Genomic DNA, 18348 nt, shown 5'->3' with positions numbered 1-18348 from the left:
ATGGATTAGAAACTTAAGTAAATCAGCCCTGGTGTGCTTTAGTTTTGGAAGATGATTCATCATGTGACTGAAAGGATTGCCCTTTTTTCTTGGTGAATCCGCAGAATTTTCAGGGTCTACAGGTTAATATTCTATTGATTAACCAATGGGTCAGCTTTTAGAGCATAGGCTTGCAGCAGCCATCTGATTCCTGTGAGGTGCCTTGAATGGTCTTAATCCGTGCACCATAGAAGGTGGTATTCTGCCCAGTTGAACCAAGAAAATTCCCTTGGGGTTTGAATCCCACTTTGCCCCAAACCCTATCCTTGATCCATTGTTAGAACATATTCCAGGAGATATTGTATAACTCTGGTTGCTACATTCTGGATTTATGATAGAATTTACGATACACATCAATTGAATTCACATCATTGCTTTGCTTTTGGGTCGTCTTTCTGATTTTTGGCTAGTCACATAGTTTGATGAGGTGAAATTAAGATTACAGTCACCACACCCAAATTGGGATCATGTCTATTGTATGGCATTTTAAATGAAATATTAGAATTTTGCTCATGCCCAACTGAAAAGGAGAAATATGTATTTTTGACATTACAGATGTTTCCAGTAAACTGCCTGTTTTTTTCACTTTTCTGTAAGTGTGGTCTCTGAAGGAATAAACTGTTTAGGCGTGCAAGAGACAGCAAATCAAGAAGAGAAATATCCACTTTAAAAAATGTGATGCAAAATCCTGGACTTGTGTTAGTTGCCCACTGATCTGAATTAATTTTGTTTTGAATCTTGTCAGTCAGACAGTCAAAGAAGCATTCCAGTTGCTGAATGTGATCTTGATGGTTTAGCTTTAAGCTGCCTAATCAATAGGACATTTCTAGTATATTTGAAGGGTATGAGTTGTCAACTTAGGTTTTTTTTATAGAAGTTCTCATTGTTGCACTTAGATCTGAATTTGTGTTGCTTATTTTTTGATTGATTTGGATTCAGGTTTTTATTGTCACGTACTTAAATACATGAGTACAGTGAAAAGTGTATCGTGTTGTCATATATGGTGTCATCTTAGGTACCAGGGTTGTTCTTGAATCTGTTAATTACTGCTAACATTAATGTTCTATCAAGTTTTGAACTGAACATATCTCCTGTTTTCAGCATTTATTACATGAATAAATTAAAGTCACAGCATTGTCTAAATGAGCAGGAAAGAAAACTGCAACTGACTCTGAAACTATTTCTCTGTAGGTTCTATTTTGTCGCTTAACAGAAGAACAACGTGAAGTCTACCAAAACTTTATAGATTCCAAGGAAGTCTATCAGATTCTCAACAGAGAAATGCAGGTCTATTAATGCTATTATTGTATATTCTTGCTGCTTCTTTAAGGAAGGGATTGTTGAGAATAGTGAGCTGCTGCTTTTGTCTATTGAACCAGTGAAAGGCTCTTCTTTAACATTAATATGAATCCGTGAATCTTACAGAGGATAACAAATGGAGCTTCAAGTGTTTGATAAATAATTAAAGAACTCCATTCAGTGCTGTGACGTAGAGCTGCTTATTATCAGTAATTGACACATGTGTAGTCCAAACACATTGCATGCACCTACTTGCAGTGTTGTGTACAGTGGTCTGTTGCGCTCAATTTCTTATGTCTTTATGGAAAAACATTCATGTTTACATAGTGGAGCAAATAATCAAAGGCATTGATTGTTCTTTTTTTTCTCTTTTTTTCCCTACCACCCACAAAATTGTAGGTATTCTCTGGCCTGATAGCTCTCAGAAAGATCTGTAATCACCCCGACCTGTTTTCTGGTGGCCCCAAGATTCTGAAGGGGGTGCCTGATGAGCAGCTGACAGAAGAAGAGCACTTTGGGTATTGGAAACGATCTGGAAAGATGATTGTAGTCGATGCGTTGCTAAAGCTGTGGTACAAACAAGGACATCGAGTACTTCTTTTCTCTCAATCCCGACAGGTCAGCGCGTCCAGCAGAGAAAAAAAAAGCACGTTTTGACAATTGTTTAATGCAGCATAAACTCACTTATTAACACCTCTTCACTCCCTCACAAAACTAAGATGTCAGCTGTTTATTATAAATGTTTTGGTCTTATTTTAAAATCCAAACCCCCTCCATGTTTGCTTCACACTACTTTTAGTTGAATTTAATTATTTCTCCTCCACCTTCTGTGTTACTGAGTTCTGTGCAAACTATATATTTTACAGATACTTTAAACTAATCTAGGTTCAATTCCTATGCCAGATTTTAATGTGTATTAAATATTAGCCAAGAAATCTTTCACTTGTAACAGTATATGAGTTGGCAAATTGCCAAGTTATGTTACTTAAAATGGGTTTTGGCACATTTTCAACACATTTAATTGATCAATATTCAGATTCTTGTCATTTCATTTGGTTTTAGAATGAAAACAAGTTTAAGATTAAAATCCATTTTGTTGTACATTTACCACCTGTTATTAGAATATACTGTCAAATCTGTATCCCTGTTACGAATAATGGCTTTTTATTTTTCTCTTAATATGTATTTAGAACAGATTCTAGATGGTAATCATAGAGATGTACAGCACAGAAACAGACCCTTCGGTCCAACTCGTCCATGCTGATGTTTAATTTGTTTTTAAAGGATTGTTATAGACACGTCGACGAAACAGATAAATGTATTCTTTTTCTCCATTTTACTAGATGTTGGACATCTTGGAGGTGTTCATACGGAATCTGGGCTATTCATATCTTAAAATGGATGGAACAACTTCAGTAGGTTCTAGACAGACACTCATTTCTAGATACAATGAGGTAAAGACTTCAAAAAAAAAGCTGTTCGTGTTTATTTCTGTGTTGCATTTTTCTCTTTAATCAGTGCCTGCCAAGTTTACATTTGATTATTCAATTAACGAACATACTTTTCTTGAAAAAAAGTTCTTTCAAAAAACAAAAATCTGTTCTTCTTCTGTTGTAGAATTCCTCTATATTTGTCTTCCTCCTCACAACTAGAGTTGGTGGTTTGGGAGTAAACTTGACAGGAGCAAACCGCGTTATTATCTACGACCCTGACTGGAACCCGAGTACTGACACACAGGTAGGCCCTTTTCAGTTTGTGTCAATGCAAATGGCTTTGGATTGTTTAATCTCTCATCTGCGCTCAACTTGACGCCACAAACATGCATGTGCATTTAGAGCAGTTATTAAGCAATTATGTATATTTGTAAATGCGAACTGAATGTGTTACATTGGGAGCAGCTAAAACCTGCAATCTGTGCATTTTATTACCTCATGCTCTGGTAGTGTTCCTGGTTTCAATTGTTCTGGTTGGGGCAGAGAATGTGATAGATTTCATGCCTGAGAAAGAACAGTACTTATTGAAATAATCTGAATTGCTTTGAAATGTCTGACCCCGTGCTGACTCTGAACAGCTTACTTTGCACAGTTGTTAAGAGTATTCTGAAATAAAAAGTTGCCCACAACTTTGGTCGATTCACATATGGTTGGGTGTATGCAGCATGGTTGTTCAGCTGTCAGCAATTAGACTGAGTATAAAGCTTGGAGAAAACTTAATTAAAAACTGCTGGAATTCTAGCAATATGACTGCTTTGTGCAGGTGGGGCTGTAACAAATTTTTGCTAAACTGTAATGTGACTAAACCTTTGCCCTACTTGTAGAATGTTTCCCTGCAGTAAAGGATCATCGTTTCAGCAATATAAAAAAGTAACTTGGAACTGCAACAGTTTAAAGAAATTAATTGTGCATGAACTTTTCATGTTGACATTTGATTATGAAGCACTCTGCTCTGTGCTGGGGAAGCCAGTGGATAATAATCACTAAATGCTCATTCTTTTAGGCCCGAGAGCGTGCTTGGAGGATAGGTCAAAAGAAACAGGTTACTATTTACAGGTTACTAACAGCCGGATCAATTGAAGAAAAAATCTACCACCGGTATGTCCCAAAATTGGGAATGTTCTGTCACACTAAACTTTGTAAATTGTCATTTGTTTTTGTCAACAATGTACGTGAGCTCAAGATCCATTTGGTTTTATTCTTAATGGTTTAGCAAGCAGAAACATTTTAATTTCACACTGGTTGACCACTAAGACTCCTAATTCCCCCTCCCCCGAGTTATTATCAGTTATCAGTACAATTATATTTTTGTGCATTCATTCATGTCGAAATTTAAAAGAGAAACATGAATAAACACTGGAAATATACAGCAAAAAATAAATATCTGAAAGGGAAAGGCCAATTGATGTTTTGTTTAGGATCCCTACAAATAGTCCTAAAAGGGGCTCTTTAGCTGGGTTTTGGAACTGTTGACCTTTCAGGGACCCTCTATTGGATTATGAAGAATGCCTTAGCAAAACATTTTGTATTATGCCACTGATAGGTTTTCATATCCTGTATCAGCCATGCAGCAGCATTTTTGAGCAACATTATCTATTAATACTGAAATAGGAATGGTTTTGAATTATAAGTCTGTGCTTACTAGCAACGCAATTAATCCTGGTTTACACATTTATCCCATTACCTTTTTAAAAGATAAGTGGCAAAAGAACAGTTCATTAATTAACCCAAGCTTTATTTGAATCCAGGTCCCAGACATGAAAGGCCATTATTTTTACCCACTGCACCTGCTATTTCCCTTTCACTAGAAGTTTGAACTGAGGATTCCATTTGAAACATCAGCCTCTCTTTCTCTTTCACATGTCAGCTATTCACATTCAATACTTCTGGTTTCCTGCAGCCATCCTTTATTGTTTGCACTCTACAGTTTGGTTTCCTTCATATAAGTAAGCCAAAGTTACAAATAAGTACAGAAGTCTGTTGAGAGAACTCGTGAAAAATAAACTGTTCAGTAACATTCAACCAAATGTATCGATGGTGCGATTACAGCATTAATTTTCACATAGCCGACTGCCAACAGGTTTATCTTATTTGCAGTATGTTCCTTATTGGAGGTGCTAGTTCTCACACTAAATAATGGGAGAACTGAACACCTGCTGGCACACCACTTCCCTCCCCATACTGACTAAATATGATTTAAAGTGCAATGTTTGTTGAAGGGACCATGTTAAATTAGTGGTTGACAGCTACTTTTTGTGAACATCGTGGGAAAATTGAGACATCTTGATTTCTGCATGTAATTATTTAGTAATATTTTACATATTTAACCATTTTTGTCTCTGGTTAATATGAGCATTGGGAGATAAAACAGATTTAAAATACAATAAATTCATAATAGTGAAAGGTTCATGAATGTGGAAAGGTTATATGATTGCATTTAAAATGCAAGTTTGTTCTAGCACTACATAGTTCGGATGAAAACTGCTAACTAAGGTGGTATGTAATTTAATTTTTTATTGCTAACTTAATTATAGGAAGTTGTAAATCATTTTATATGTGGTTTCTTTAGATAAATTATATAATTCTCACTTTATTATAGGCAAATTTTCAAGCAGTTCCTGACTAATCGAGTATTGAAGGACCCAAAGCAGAGACGGTTTTTCAAATCTAATGATCTTACAGAGCTTTTCACGTTAAGCAGTCCAGATGGTACTCAGGGAACAGAAACAAGTGCAATTTTTGCAGGTATTATGAATTTAAAATTAACAAACAGAATCCAGTGGTTTATGAAGTAAAGTGCCAGGATTGTAATTCACCGTACTTCTCATTCCCAGTTTTACTTCTTTAGAGAGCAATTCGCTTGGTGAGTTTCTGTATACAGTTAACCAAATAGTTAAAAGTGCCTTTCAAAACCTCAGATTGTCCCAATGTAGTACTTAGAAATACAGTCACTACTGTAATGTCAGAAACATGTTTATTGATCTGCATACAGTGATCTTCCACTAACCAACAAGTGATAATAGCCAGATAAGCTATTTTAGGTGCTTCCCTACTCTTGTTTAAGTTGTTTATAAGCTAAAGGAGCAGTGTTAGACCATTTGGCCCATCGAGTCTGCTCTGCCATTCGATCCATCGAGTCTGCTCCGCCATTCAATCATGGCTGATATACTCCTCACTCCCCCATTTTCCTGCATTCTCTCCATATCCCTTCAACCTATTACCAATTAAAAATCTGTCTAACTCCTCCTTAAATTTACTACTGTCCCAGCATCCACTGCTCTTTGGGGTAGCGAATTCCACAGATTCACAACCCATTGGGAGAAGAAGTTTCTCCTTAACTCTGTTTTAAATTTGCTGCCTTTTATTGTAAGACTGACCTTTTGTCCGAGAATGCCCCACAAGAGGAAGCATCTGCTGCACATCTATTTTATCCACACCTTTTATCATCTTGAATACCTCAGTTTGATCTCCTCTGATTCTTCTAAATTCCAAAGAGTACGGGCCTAAACTGTTCAATCTATCTTCACATGACAAGCCCCTCATCTCTGGGATCAATCCAGCGAACCTCCTATGAACTACCTCCAATGCCACTACAGTTTTCCTCAAATAAGGGTACTATGCACAATACTCCAGGTGCGGTCTCACCAATACCTTGTATAGTTGCATCAATACTTCCTTACCTTTATAATCTATTGCTTTAACTATAAAAGCCAACATTCCATTCTCTTTCTTTATTATCTGCTAGTTTCCTGTGACCCATGAACAAGTACACCTAGATCCCTTTGCAACCTCCACTCCCGACACCTTCCCCTGCAACCGCAAGAAATGCAAAACTTGCGCCCTCACCACCCCCTCACTTCCCTCCAAGACCCCAAGGGATCCTTCCATATCCGTCACAAGTTCATCTGCACCTCCACACACATCATTTACTGCATCCGCTGTACCCGATGTGGCCTCCTCTACATTGGGGAGACAGGCCGCCTACTTGCGGAAAGTTTCAGAGAACACCTCTGGGACACCCGCACCAACCAACCCAACCGCCCCGTGGCTGAACACTTTAATTCCCCCTCCCACTCTGCCAAGGACATGCAGGTCCTTGGCCTCCTCCATCACCAGACCATGGCAACACAATGCCTGGAGGAAGAGCGCCTCATCTTCCGCCTAAGAACCCTCCAACCACAAGGGATGAATGCAGATTTCTCCAGCTTCCTCATTTCCCCTCCCCCACCTTATTTCAGTCCCAACCCTCGGACTCAGCACCGTCTTCTTGACCTGCAATCTTCTTCCCGACCTCTCCGCCCCCACCCCCTCTCCGGCCTGTCACCCTCACCTTAACCTCCTTCCACCTATCACATTCCCAACACATCCCCCAAGTCCCTCCTCCCTACCTTTTATCTTAGCCTGCTTGGCACACCCTCCTCATTCCTGAAGAAGGGCTTATGCCCGAAACGTCGATTCTCCTGCTCATTGGATGCTGCCTGACCTGCTGTGTTTTTCCAGCAACACATTTTTCAGCTTAGATCCCTTTGCACCAGAGCACAACAAAGTCTATCCCCATTAAAATAATAGGTTGCCTTCTCATTTTTTTGACCCAAATGTATGATCTCTCACTTAGCCACATTAAACTGCATCTGCCATGTTTTAGCCCATTCTCCAAAACTATCTATATCCATTTGTAAGGCTGTTATTTCCTCGTTGCAATTTAGTGTCCCACCTATTTTTGTGTTGCCTGCAAATTTAGCCATAGAACCTTCTAACCCTGTATCCAAGTCGTTAATGTAGACTGTTAATAGCTGGGGTACAAGGACCAAACCCTGTCGCACTCCCACTGGTTACATCTTGGAATCCAGAAAGAAACCCATTTATCCCGACTCTCTGTCTTCTGTCCATCAGCCAGTCATCCATCCAAGCTAATAAATTGTCCCTAATTCCATATGATTCCAACCTTGTGAATGAACCTTTTATGCGGCACCTGATTAAACACTTTCTGGAAGTCCAGATAAATTACATCTACAGCATCCCCATTATCCACTTTGCTTGTTACCTCTTTGAAGAACCCCAGCAAATTAGTCATGATTTTCCCTTCATAAAACCATGCTGACTCTGATGGATAATGTTTTGACTTTCCAAATGTCCTGATATTGTTCCTTGATCATTGATTCTAATGCTTTCCCAGCATCAGATGTTAAATTAACTGGTCTGTAATTTCCCACATTTTGCCTCCTTCCCTTTTTGAACAGGGGCGTTATTTAGCCCATTTTCCAATCCAGGGAACTTTAGAGATATTGTAACCAATGGATCTACTATCTGTGCAGCCCCCTCCTTCAGTACCCTAGGATGTAGGCCATCAGGCCCAAGGGACTTGTTCATCCTCAATCCATTAGTTTGCTTAGTAACTTTTCACTATAGACATTGATTGTTCTAAGTTCTAGGAGAAAGTGAGGACTGCAGATGCTGGGGATCAGAGCTTAAAAATGTGTTGCTGGAAAAGCGCAGCAGATCAGGCAGCATCAAAGGAGAAGGAGAATTGACGTTTCGGGCATAAGCCCTGCTTCAGGAATCCTAAGAAGGGCTTATGCCCGAAATGTGATTCTCCTCCTCCTTTGATGCTGCCTGACCTGCTGCGCTTTTCCAGCAACACATTTTTATGTTCTAAGTTCTACCTTATCTGTTGCCTCTGACTTGCGTCATAGCATTTTTTTAAGTCTACTTGAAAAAACAGATGGTTTAACTTGCTATGTGCAATACAGCACTTTCAACAGTGCAGCACTTCCTCAGTACTTCATTACAGTGAAAGCCTTTGCTTTTGCTCTTTTCTTTCTAGAGTGAGACCATAACCTTCCAACTTGCAGGTGATGTTGCTATTCCTGACGATTGGCACGGATAGTGTCACCTTTGTTCATTTGTTCCAACAGCTGGTGGTTCATGGACCAAATCCACATGTTTGGTGGAGAATGATGACCAGTAATTGAAGGGACCTAAGCAATCTGATTGTTAAGGAAACAGAGCGGCCACAGCAACCAGTTTCAGATGATAGAAATCATTGGCAGGAATTTGTAGGTTTACTCAGAAAGCTTGTAATTTTGTTGTGCCTTCATGGACTGAGAACATCCCAAAGCAGTTTGCACCGAGTGATTAATTTTGAAATATGATTGTATAAGTTAATGCTACTGCAAAATACAAGTGTTGTAATTGTGTTGTTCTCCATTAATTGTAGTGAATGTGTTTGTTCCTGGTTAGGCACAGGTTCGGATGTTTACGCTCCTACCAGAAAAAAAACTGGGAAAAGCTCCAGTTCATTCAGGAAGAGAAATGTCATGCTATCAGATCAGGATTCCAGCAAGCAAGTCAAGTTACCACCGGATTTGTCTCTCCAGTGCCATTCAGACAAAAGTCAGTCAGGAAAACTTTCTGTTAACCCACAGACTGAATTAAAAGAGAATAGTGTTTTTGGCAGTGGTGGAACTGTTACTCAGGTAAAACAAGAAATAAAAAGTGCTGAATTTCCAACTGTTTCACAGTCTGAATATCGAAGGCTTGATCAACCAACCAATTCTGCACATAAGGAAACTGACAACAATAACGTAGAATCTGCACTCAGCAATAAAGCTGGACTACTTGATCATGGCCACACACCGGGACAAATCATTCTAAACGAGGAGAGGAAAGATTGCACTCAGAACTCAGAAAAACTGCAAAATATAAGTAGCGCTGACTTAGAAGAAACTGGCAACAGCCATGAACTTCATCATAAACACCAATCTAAAACAAAACATCAAATAACGAAGAGTGAGCACGATGATGCTCTTTCAGTGTACAAACACAAACACAAAAAACACAAACGCCACAAAGATGCATATTTTGAAGGCGAGCGTATCCCCCACTTGGTAAAAAGGCAGAAAATCAAAAAGAGGGATCATGAGGAAGAGCAGAAAGAAAAGGAAGTCTGCAGGCAGAGTGATGATTATGTCTTGGAAAAGCTGTTCAAAAAATCTGGTAAATTTTATTTATTTTGCTTGTATCTATCTTTAGGCTGCAAGACAGTTTTTAATGTTCAAATGAAAGATTTCCATTCTAGTAGTAAGATTTTCATTCCTTGGTAGTATTGAATCAAGTATTCAAAAAGTGGCTCTAGTATGTTCATTGCGAGATACATAATTATACTACATAGCACTGTGGTTAAATTTTACAAATGTCATTAAGCAGGAGGGCAGATTATTAGTGAATTGACCTGAAAATGATACTGAAAGATTTGTTTATTCCATTCGTATTTTATTATTGCACCATTTAGTTTCATTTGGTTATGGGAAAACTGAAAAAAGTCATATTAGCAAGACTCATTCCTGTTTAATTCAGTGCATGAATGCTGTAAAGTTGGTATTGTTGTGTAAATGACAGTGTTAATTTGACATTGTTTTCTGATTTATTAAGGAATCCACAGTGTGATGAAGCATGATGTTATTATGGAGTCATCCAATCCTGATTATGTATTAGTTGAAGCAGAAGCTAATCGAGTTGCTCAGGAGGCTTTGAAAGCTTTGAAGGCTTCGAGACAGCGTTGCCTGGGTGTCTCTTCTGGTGTGCCATCCAGGATCAATAGCAGTCAGCTGTCAGGAACAGCAGCTGCTGTAAAGTAAGATATTAGACAGAATATTATTTTTACAAAGAAAGTTTTTATTTACTTTTTGCTTTGGTTCAATTATTTTTTTTGAAAATGTGGTGATGGTGGATCATCTTGAAAGCAGTTTAATATAACTCAGTGACTTCTTCAGCTATATCAGAGGGCAGCCCATTTGTGTGGATTTACAGACACATATCTGTAGAGTAAGAATGGCAGGCTTCCTTAACTAAAAAGGTTAGTGAACCAATTGGGTTTCCCTGATAATTTGATATCTCTATGACCACTTTTACTGGTACCTGCTTAATTTATAACAAACCTTATCTTTTGCTCTGCGTAATAAAATGACTAAAACAGTGAAAGCCAAACCAACAACACTTTCAAGATTTTAAACTCTGAAGCATTGTTTATCCATCAGCTCCTCCATCTTTGTTGCAGAGAGATATTTAAAAAATTAAAATCAAGAATGTTACCCACAATGCAAAATTAGAATTCGCACATTGTGCTTCAAATTACAACTTGAGTGTATCTACAAGGAAAATGCTATAAATCAGATTCTTGTCTTCAGCTTAGTATTGGCATCAAACTATCATTAGTACGTTTGATGAGGCTTGGTTTCCAAATTGGTTGAGTTTTACTCCTAAATTTACAGGTCAGCTGGTCCTGTTGATTATTTGTTTCCTTCCTTTCCATTGATTATTTTCTAACGTAATTTGAATACCAGCTGCATTAAAAAGAGAAACTTATGGAATTTAAAGCACAGTATATTCATGTGTAAACAGCATTCTTATGAACTGAAAATGTAATATTATGGATTCAAAGTGAAATTAGTAACAAATTGTGAGCATAACGCAAGTCACAATTTTGAAAAATGTACAGGAAATTTCAAAATCTTACTCCTTTTTCTCATGTCCTAGGCCAAGATTTGGTCAGAAGAAAAATCCACTGCTTCCAACTAGCAGTCCTTCTTCCAAATCCACTCCAGAAAAATGCAAGGTATAGTTAACATGCTTTTGAATAACTCTAGTCATAAAGGATGATAGAATGCACTCAGTTTATTGCTTGGCAGTTTATTAATTGAGGATTGAGGTCAAACTCAACATTTTGCAATCACTTTAACCAGTGCTCATTGTCCTACACTGCAATTGATAGTTGTTGTTAGGACTTGAATAGCCAGTCTGTCTACTGATGAGTGTAACCACATATTCAGGGATTTTATAGATGCTAGGTCCATAGCAAAACAAAATGAATTTATTCAAATCATAATTAGCCACAAAGACAAAGGAGGCATCGATAAGGTTGAGGAATCTGAAGACAAACGCAGTTCTTGAAGTATACAAAGAAAGCAGGAATGAACTTCAACAAGGAGTTAGGAAGGCTAAAGAGGCCATGAAATCTCCTTGGCAAACACGATTAGAGAAAATCCCAAGTGTATTACATGTATGTAAGGATCAAGAGGGTAGCTAGGTAGATACACTCAAAGACAAAGGAGGGAATTTATGTGAGGAGCTGGAGGAAGTGAGTGAGGTCCTTAATGAATACTTTGAATCGGTATTCACAAAAGAGAAGGACAATGTTGGATGGTGCATCTGGAGAAGTATCTGTTGATATTCAAGGGTAATTCAAGATGAAAAAGGAGGTAGCCAAGCCCCCAAGTCCTGATGGGATCTATCCCAGAATACTGAGAGAAGCGAAGGAGAAGGTAGCTGGAGTCTTCTGGAAAATTTTTGTAACCTCTTTAGACGCAAGAGAGTCTTAGGGGATTAGAGAATAGCCAATATTGTTCCTTTGTTTAAGAAAGAAATCAGGGATAATCTGGGAAATTAGAGATTGGTAACCCTCATGTTAGTGGTTGGGACATTATTGGAGAAGACTTTTAGGAACAGGATTTAGTCACAATTGAATAAAGTATGGTTTTAAAAGCAATAAGAAGCATGGTTTTGTGTGGGGAAGGTCGTATCTCACAAACTTGATTGAGATTTTTGAGGAATTGACAAAAATTATTGATGAGAGCAAGATGGTGGATGTTATCTACTTGGACTTTAGCAGGGTCCCTCAGGATAAGTTGATACAGAAGCTGAAGTCACATGGGATCTGCACTGAGCTGGTAAGATTGATACAGAACTGGCTTGATTATAAAAGACAGGGGAGGAAAAGTGCTTGTCTGACTGGAGATCTGTGACCAGTGGTGTTCTACAGGAATCAGTGCTGGAACCCCTGTTGTTTGTAATATATATAAATGACTTGGAGAATGTAGATGGTCTGACTATTAATTTTGCAGATGACACAAAGGTTGTGCGAGCTGCAGATAGTGAGGAGGACTTCCAGAGGATACAGCAAGGTATGGATAGGGTGGAGACTTGTGTGAAGAAATGGCAGGAGAAAGTGAGGTCTGCAGATGCTGGAGATCAGAGCTGAAAATGTGTTGCTGGAAAAGCGCAGCAGGTCAGGCAGCATCCAGGGAACAGGAGAATCGACGTTTCGGGCATAAGCCCTTCTTCAGGAATCCTGAAGAAGGGCTTATGCCCGAAACGTCGATTCTCCTGTTCCCTGGATGCTGCCTGACCTGCTGCGCTTTTCCAGCAACACATTTTCAGCTGAAGAAATGGCAGATGGAATTTAATCTGGACAAATGCAGGTGACAGAACCCTTCCAATCATTAACATACAGAGGAATCTAGGCATATAAGTTCACAATTCCCTGAAAGTAGCAACATAAGTGGTCAAGAAGGCAAATGGCATGCTTACCTTCATTGTTCAAGGGTAAGAATGTAAAATTTGGCAAATCATTTTGCAACTGTATAGAATGTTATTTAGGCCACGTTTGGAATATTGCATATAATTCTGCTAAACCACACTATCTGAAGGCTGTGATGGCTTTGTAGAGGGTACAGAAGCGGTTTACCAGGATGTTGTCTGGTTTGGAGTGTGTTAGCTGTGAGGAGAGATTGGACAAACTTGGTTAGTTTTCACTTGAACTTTGAAGGCTGAGGGGCAACCTGATAGACATTTACAAAATTATGAGAGGTGTGGATAGAATGGATAATTACAGTCGTTTTCCCAGGGTAGAAATGTCAATTACTAGAGGACATAGGTTTAAGGTAAATGGGGGGAAAATGTAAAACAGATGTGATTGGCAAGTTTTTTTTTACACAGAGGATAGTAAGTGCCTGGAATGTGCTGCCAGAGGAGATGGCAGTGTTTAAGAGGCATTTGGCAGATACCTGAATAGGCAGGGAGCAGAGGGATACAGACGACATTTCAGCAAAGGTTTAGAAAGGCATCATGTATTGGAGCAGACTTGGTCCGCCAATGAGCCTGTTCCTGTGATGTACTGTGTTCTTGGTTGAATGTAATTAATAAAATTTGCAATATAGAAGACGCGTTTTCCAGTTTAAAATAGGTTACACACTGTCGATATACTGTAAAAAGTAAAAGGACCATTTTAAAAATCTTTTACAAGCATTTGTTTGTTTTTCATCTCTTCTACTTAACCCTAATGTTTCTACTGATAACCAGAGGAACAGGCAAAAGTTATTTTGTTACTTTCTTGCGCTTCCTGGACTGACATCAATAATCACAGCTTCAGTCTGTTACAAAGGAAAAAAAATTAGCCTCGGAGATACTGGCACCTAAGATCATTTATTCTGTTTAATTTTGAAGTTGATTTTGAAACCTCACATCTTTGTGTTCAAACAAAAAGACTTTGGAGTGCAGGTTCATAGTTCCTTGAAAGTGGAGTCGCAGGTAGGTAGGATAGTGAAGAAGGTGTTTGATACAGCTTGCCTTTATTGGTCAGTGGATTGAGTACAGGAGTTGGGATGTCATGTTGTGGCTGTTCAGGACATTAGTTAGGCCGCTTTTGGAATATTGCATTCAGTTCTGGTCTCCCTGCTATAGGAAAAATGTTGTTAAATTTGAAAGAGTTCAGAAAAGATTTAAAGGATATTGTCAGGGTTGGAGGGTTTGTGTTATATGGAGAGGCTGAATAGGCTGAAGCTATTTACGCTGGAGCGTCGGAGGCTGAGGAGTGACCTTACGGAGGTTTATAAAATCATGACGTGCTACGTAGGGTAGCCTAGATCTTTTCCCCAGGGTAAGGGAGTCCATAACTAGAGGATATAGGTTTAAGGTGAGCGAGGAAAGACTTAAAAGGGATCTAAGTGGCATTTTCTTTCACGCAGAGGGTAGTGCATGTATGGAATGAGCTGCCAGAAGAAGTGGTGGAGGCTGGTATAATTACAATTTTTAAAAGGCATCTGAATGGGTAGAAGAATATGAAAGGTTTAGAGGGATATGGGTCAAATGCTGGCAAATGGGGCTAGTTTAATTGAGGATATCTGGTCGGCATGAATGAGTTGGATCGAAAGGTCTGTTTCCATGCTGTACAACTCTGTGATTCTATCCTATTGACCAGCTGATTCACTTGAACCTTAAAACCGTTGTCCAATACCCTTTACTCACTTTTTATGTCTTGGTTTGGCTCTTGTTCCTCATGTCTTTAGTGACATTGCCTGCTCTGCAGGCCCCAAGGCAATGTTGTTTACATGGATTTTAGTAAAGCCTTTGACAAGGTTCCGCATGGTAGACTAACTGGTAAAGTTAGATCACATGGGATTCAGGGTGAGCTTGCCAGTTGGATACAAAATTGGCTTGATGGTAGGAGACAGAGGGTGGTGGTGAAGGGTTGTTTTTTGAACTGGAGGCCTGTGACCAGCAGCGTTCCACAGGAGTCAGTACTGGGTCTGCTTTTGCTTGTCATTCATAAAAATGATTTGGATGAGAATCTAGGAGGCATGGTGAGTAAGTTTGCTGATTATACAAAAATTGGTATAGTGGACAGTGAAGGAGGTTAAGATTATAAAGAGGTCTTGATCAGTTGGCTCAGTGGGTTGAGAAATGGCACATGGAGTTTAATTTGGATAAATGTGAGGTATTGCATTTTGGTAAAACAAACAAGGGCATGACTGATACAATTAATGGTACTGCCCTGGGTAGTGTTGTAGAACAGAGACACTTATTGGTTCAGGTACATTATCCTCCGAAATTTGCATCACAGGTAGACAGGGTGGTTAAGAAGGCATTTAGCACGCTTGTCTTCATTGCTCTGACCTTTGAGTGTAGGAGTTGGGGGCATCATGTTGAGGTTGTACAGGCTGATGAGACCTTGCTTGGAGTAATGTGTGCAATACTGGTCGCCCTGTTACAAGAAGTATATTATTGATTTGGAGAGGATTCAGAAAAATGTTTACCAGGGTGTTGCCAGGAATGGAGGGTTTGAGTTACAAAAATAGGCTGGGACATTTTTCACTGGAACGTAGGAGTTTGAGGGATGACCTTATATGAGATTATAAAATCATGAAGGGCACAGATAACGTGAATAGCAAGGGTCGTTTCCCCAAGGTAGAGAAGTTCAAACCTAAGGGACATATTTTTAAGGTAAGAGACAAAAGTTTTAAAAAGGGCATGAGGGACAGCTTTTTTCTTAGAGAGAGCGCGGTTAGTGTGTGGAATGAACTGATGGTGGATGCAGGTACAGTTACAACATTTAAATGACATTTTGATAAGTACATGAATTGGAAAGGTTTGAAGGGATATGGGTCAAATGCAAGAAAGTTGGATGGTTTAGTTTGGGAACATGGTTGGCATGGACTAGTTAGACTGAAGGGTCTGATTCCGTGCTGTATGACTAAGTCGAACGTGTGCCCAGTATTGGATCCAATAAACTTAAGTTCCTACTTGGAAAGTAGGATAATTTAGCCATTGACTAAAGGATTTCTCTACAGAGATAACAGAAGCATCTTCCTTCTGATTAACTATAGACACAAATATTCTGTCTGCAGCTAACATATTGTGGAAAGTTAAGAAAAGCATTGCTCAAAACAAATGGCTGGTAAACAGTTTTACACTTGGCTCTTGGTTTTCGTAACCGTGCTTGATTGCTGATCGCCAGTCTGTTAACTGGTCAGCTGTATTCAGTGATGCTACTAAGTGGTGTGTGAAAACCTAGCCAAGCTGGTGAATAAACTATTTAGGCTTGCAGTTTAAGCAAGGGGGTTTGTATTGCAAATGATGTTTGAGCTAATGTTAGTTCAGTAAGTAACATGCTGAGATATCTGCAAAATTAGTAGCATCTTGCATGCCTTCACCAAGCAGTTTTAGTATGATTAGATTCTGATTCAGCTGTTAGAAACATATTTATTTAAAGTCAACATACTGTACTTTACTGCATTATCCAGCAAAATGTGATCTTTCAACAGTGTTCAGTGTTGGACCATGAGATGTTGCTGGTACACTTAACATGTTGGAGGTTTAGTGATCAGAGTAATATGAGCTGTTCCTTTACAGATCCAATTTTTTAAGATAGCTTTTGAATATAGTTTTCTAATGAGCCTTGATAAACTTACTTTATAATACTAGAAATGAGTGATTAATTTTCTCAATCTCTGCAATAGCTGCTGCAAGAGTTGAGGGCATTTTGGCTTGTTTTGTTTTCTTAAATCTTTGCTGTCTGATCACTTTCTTCACTGACTAAGAGGGCAGTGAATTAATTGTAGAGATCTGCTACTTTGGTTTACTTTTTCTGCTTAGGATGCTGCTGTAATTGAAAAGGACGAAGCTGCCAAATCTCACTTCAGTGGCGTTCCATCAGAAGAAGAGGCAGGTCGTGTGCTCCCATCCTCTTCCTCGTTACTGGCCAAAATGCGAGCAAGGAATCATTTGACTTTGTCTCAAAGCCTTGAAATTGATGAGAGCTCTGAGCCTGCAGCAGTGCCCCCGCCTGTACCAACCGAGCACGATGAGCTATTGGTGGAAATGAGGAACTTCATTGCATTCCAGGCTAGCACTGATGGGCAAGCCACAACTACTGAGTTGTTACAAGAGTTCCAGTCCAAGTTATCACCTGCACAGACAGCTGTTTTCCGAGAACTTCTTAGAAACTTGTGCACTTTCCACAGAAACGCATCTGGGGATGGGATCTGGACACTGAAACTAGAATTCCGATGAACTTTCCTGGTGCTGCTACTAATCATGTCAGTACTGTCACTGAGAACTAAGTTTAATTGCTGCTAAATAATGCAATAATTTCATTAGGAAAGCTTGAATTATCCATGACAAATTTGTGTTGTCAAAAAGGAAACTTGAAGATAGGGAACTGATTTCAGTTTGCTTCTTTGCAGGGATAAAAATTTAGCACTGAAAAAAAGACTGCAAGAAAGCTGTATTTTATTGTCAGTGACATAAACTTAAAGATTTTTAACTTGCATTGTGTTTCCTGAAAATTTAATGTTGACTAGTTGCTATGGACAGCATGTGAAAAAGAACATTGTGTTGTGTCAGGTTTAAATTCATGATTTCAAAGCACTTCTTTTGTATTCCTGAATATGACCATATTGCTCCTGAGATGTCTGAAATTTTATACCTGATTCCATTGGAAGGCAAAGTTGGGGAATGCTTAATTAGCATAGCCCAATTATATTGGTAAATAATACACAATTGTAAATATTAATTAAAAACTAAATGTATACAACATCTTAAATAAACCAAAGATGTTTTCTACTTTGCAAAAAATTTCTTTTTGTTACAGTGAATTGGTATTAAATGAATATAATCACAACATGGGTTAAAATTATAAATTTTAACATAGAACACTGGATATATCAGTGAAAATAACATTTGTTTTCTTTGTGTGCTATAGACCAGTCCATTAAAAGACAATGAGATATAATGTGATGCCAATGTACATTTAACGATAATGCATTATCTATGATTGCTCCATTCACTTCCATTTAAACTGCCTGATTTTATTTTCACAGTTTAAGCAGGCATAATATGAACATTTCTTGCCCGCAATATTTTGCTGTTTGTTCTTTTTCCTGTGTGCTGCTGAAATCTCAAG

General features: G+C 38.7%; 1 protein-coding gene across 4 annotated transcripts in view; it reads left to right on the top strand.

The window, feature by feature from the left end:
- The window catches only part of ercc6 (excision repair cross-complementation group 6), a 55415-nt gene extending 37402 nt beyond the window's left edge, over positions 1-18013 (top strand). For all 4 annotated transcript variants that reach the window (XM_043678841.1, XM_043678842.1, XM_043678840.1 and 1 more), the window contains 10 exons: positions 1231-1326; positions 1738-1956; positions 2682-2792; positions 2956-3075; positions 3835-3929; positions 5431-5576; positions 9072-9827; positions 10263-10464; positions 11367-11445; positions 17040-18013. In XM_043678841.1, coding sequence (XP_043534776.1) covers positions 1231-1326; positions 1738-1956; positions 2682-2792; positions 2956-3075; positions 3835-3929; positions 5431-5576; positions 9072-9827; positions 10263-10464; positions 11367-11445; positions 17040-17456 — 2241 coding nt within the window. In that variant the 3' untranslated portion in view covers positions 17457-18013. The remainder of the gene's footprint in view (positions 1-1230; positions 1327-1737; positions 1957-2681; positions 2793-2955; positions 3076-3834; positions 3930-5430; positions 5577-9071; positions 9828-10262; positions 10465-11366; positions 11446-17039) is intronic.
- The last annotated feature ends 335 nt before the right edge of the window (positions 18014-18348 follow it).

Source organism: Chiloscyllium plagiosum, chromosome 38 (genome assembly GCF_004010195.1).
Source record: "Chiloscyllium plagiosum isolate BGI_BamShark_2017 chromosome 38, ASM401019v2, whole genome shotgun sequence".
In the NCBI taxonomy this organism is placed as follows: domain Eukaryota; kingdom Metazoa; phylum Chordata; class Chondrichthyes; order Orectolobiformes; family Hemiscylliidae; genus Chiloscyllium; species Chiloscyllium plagiosum.
This window is presented reverse-complemented; position numbering and strand designations above follow the sequence as displayed.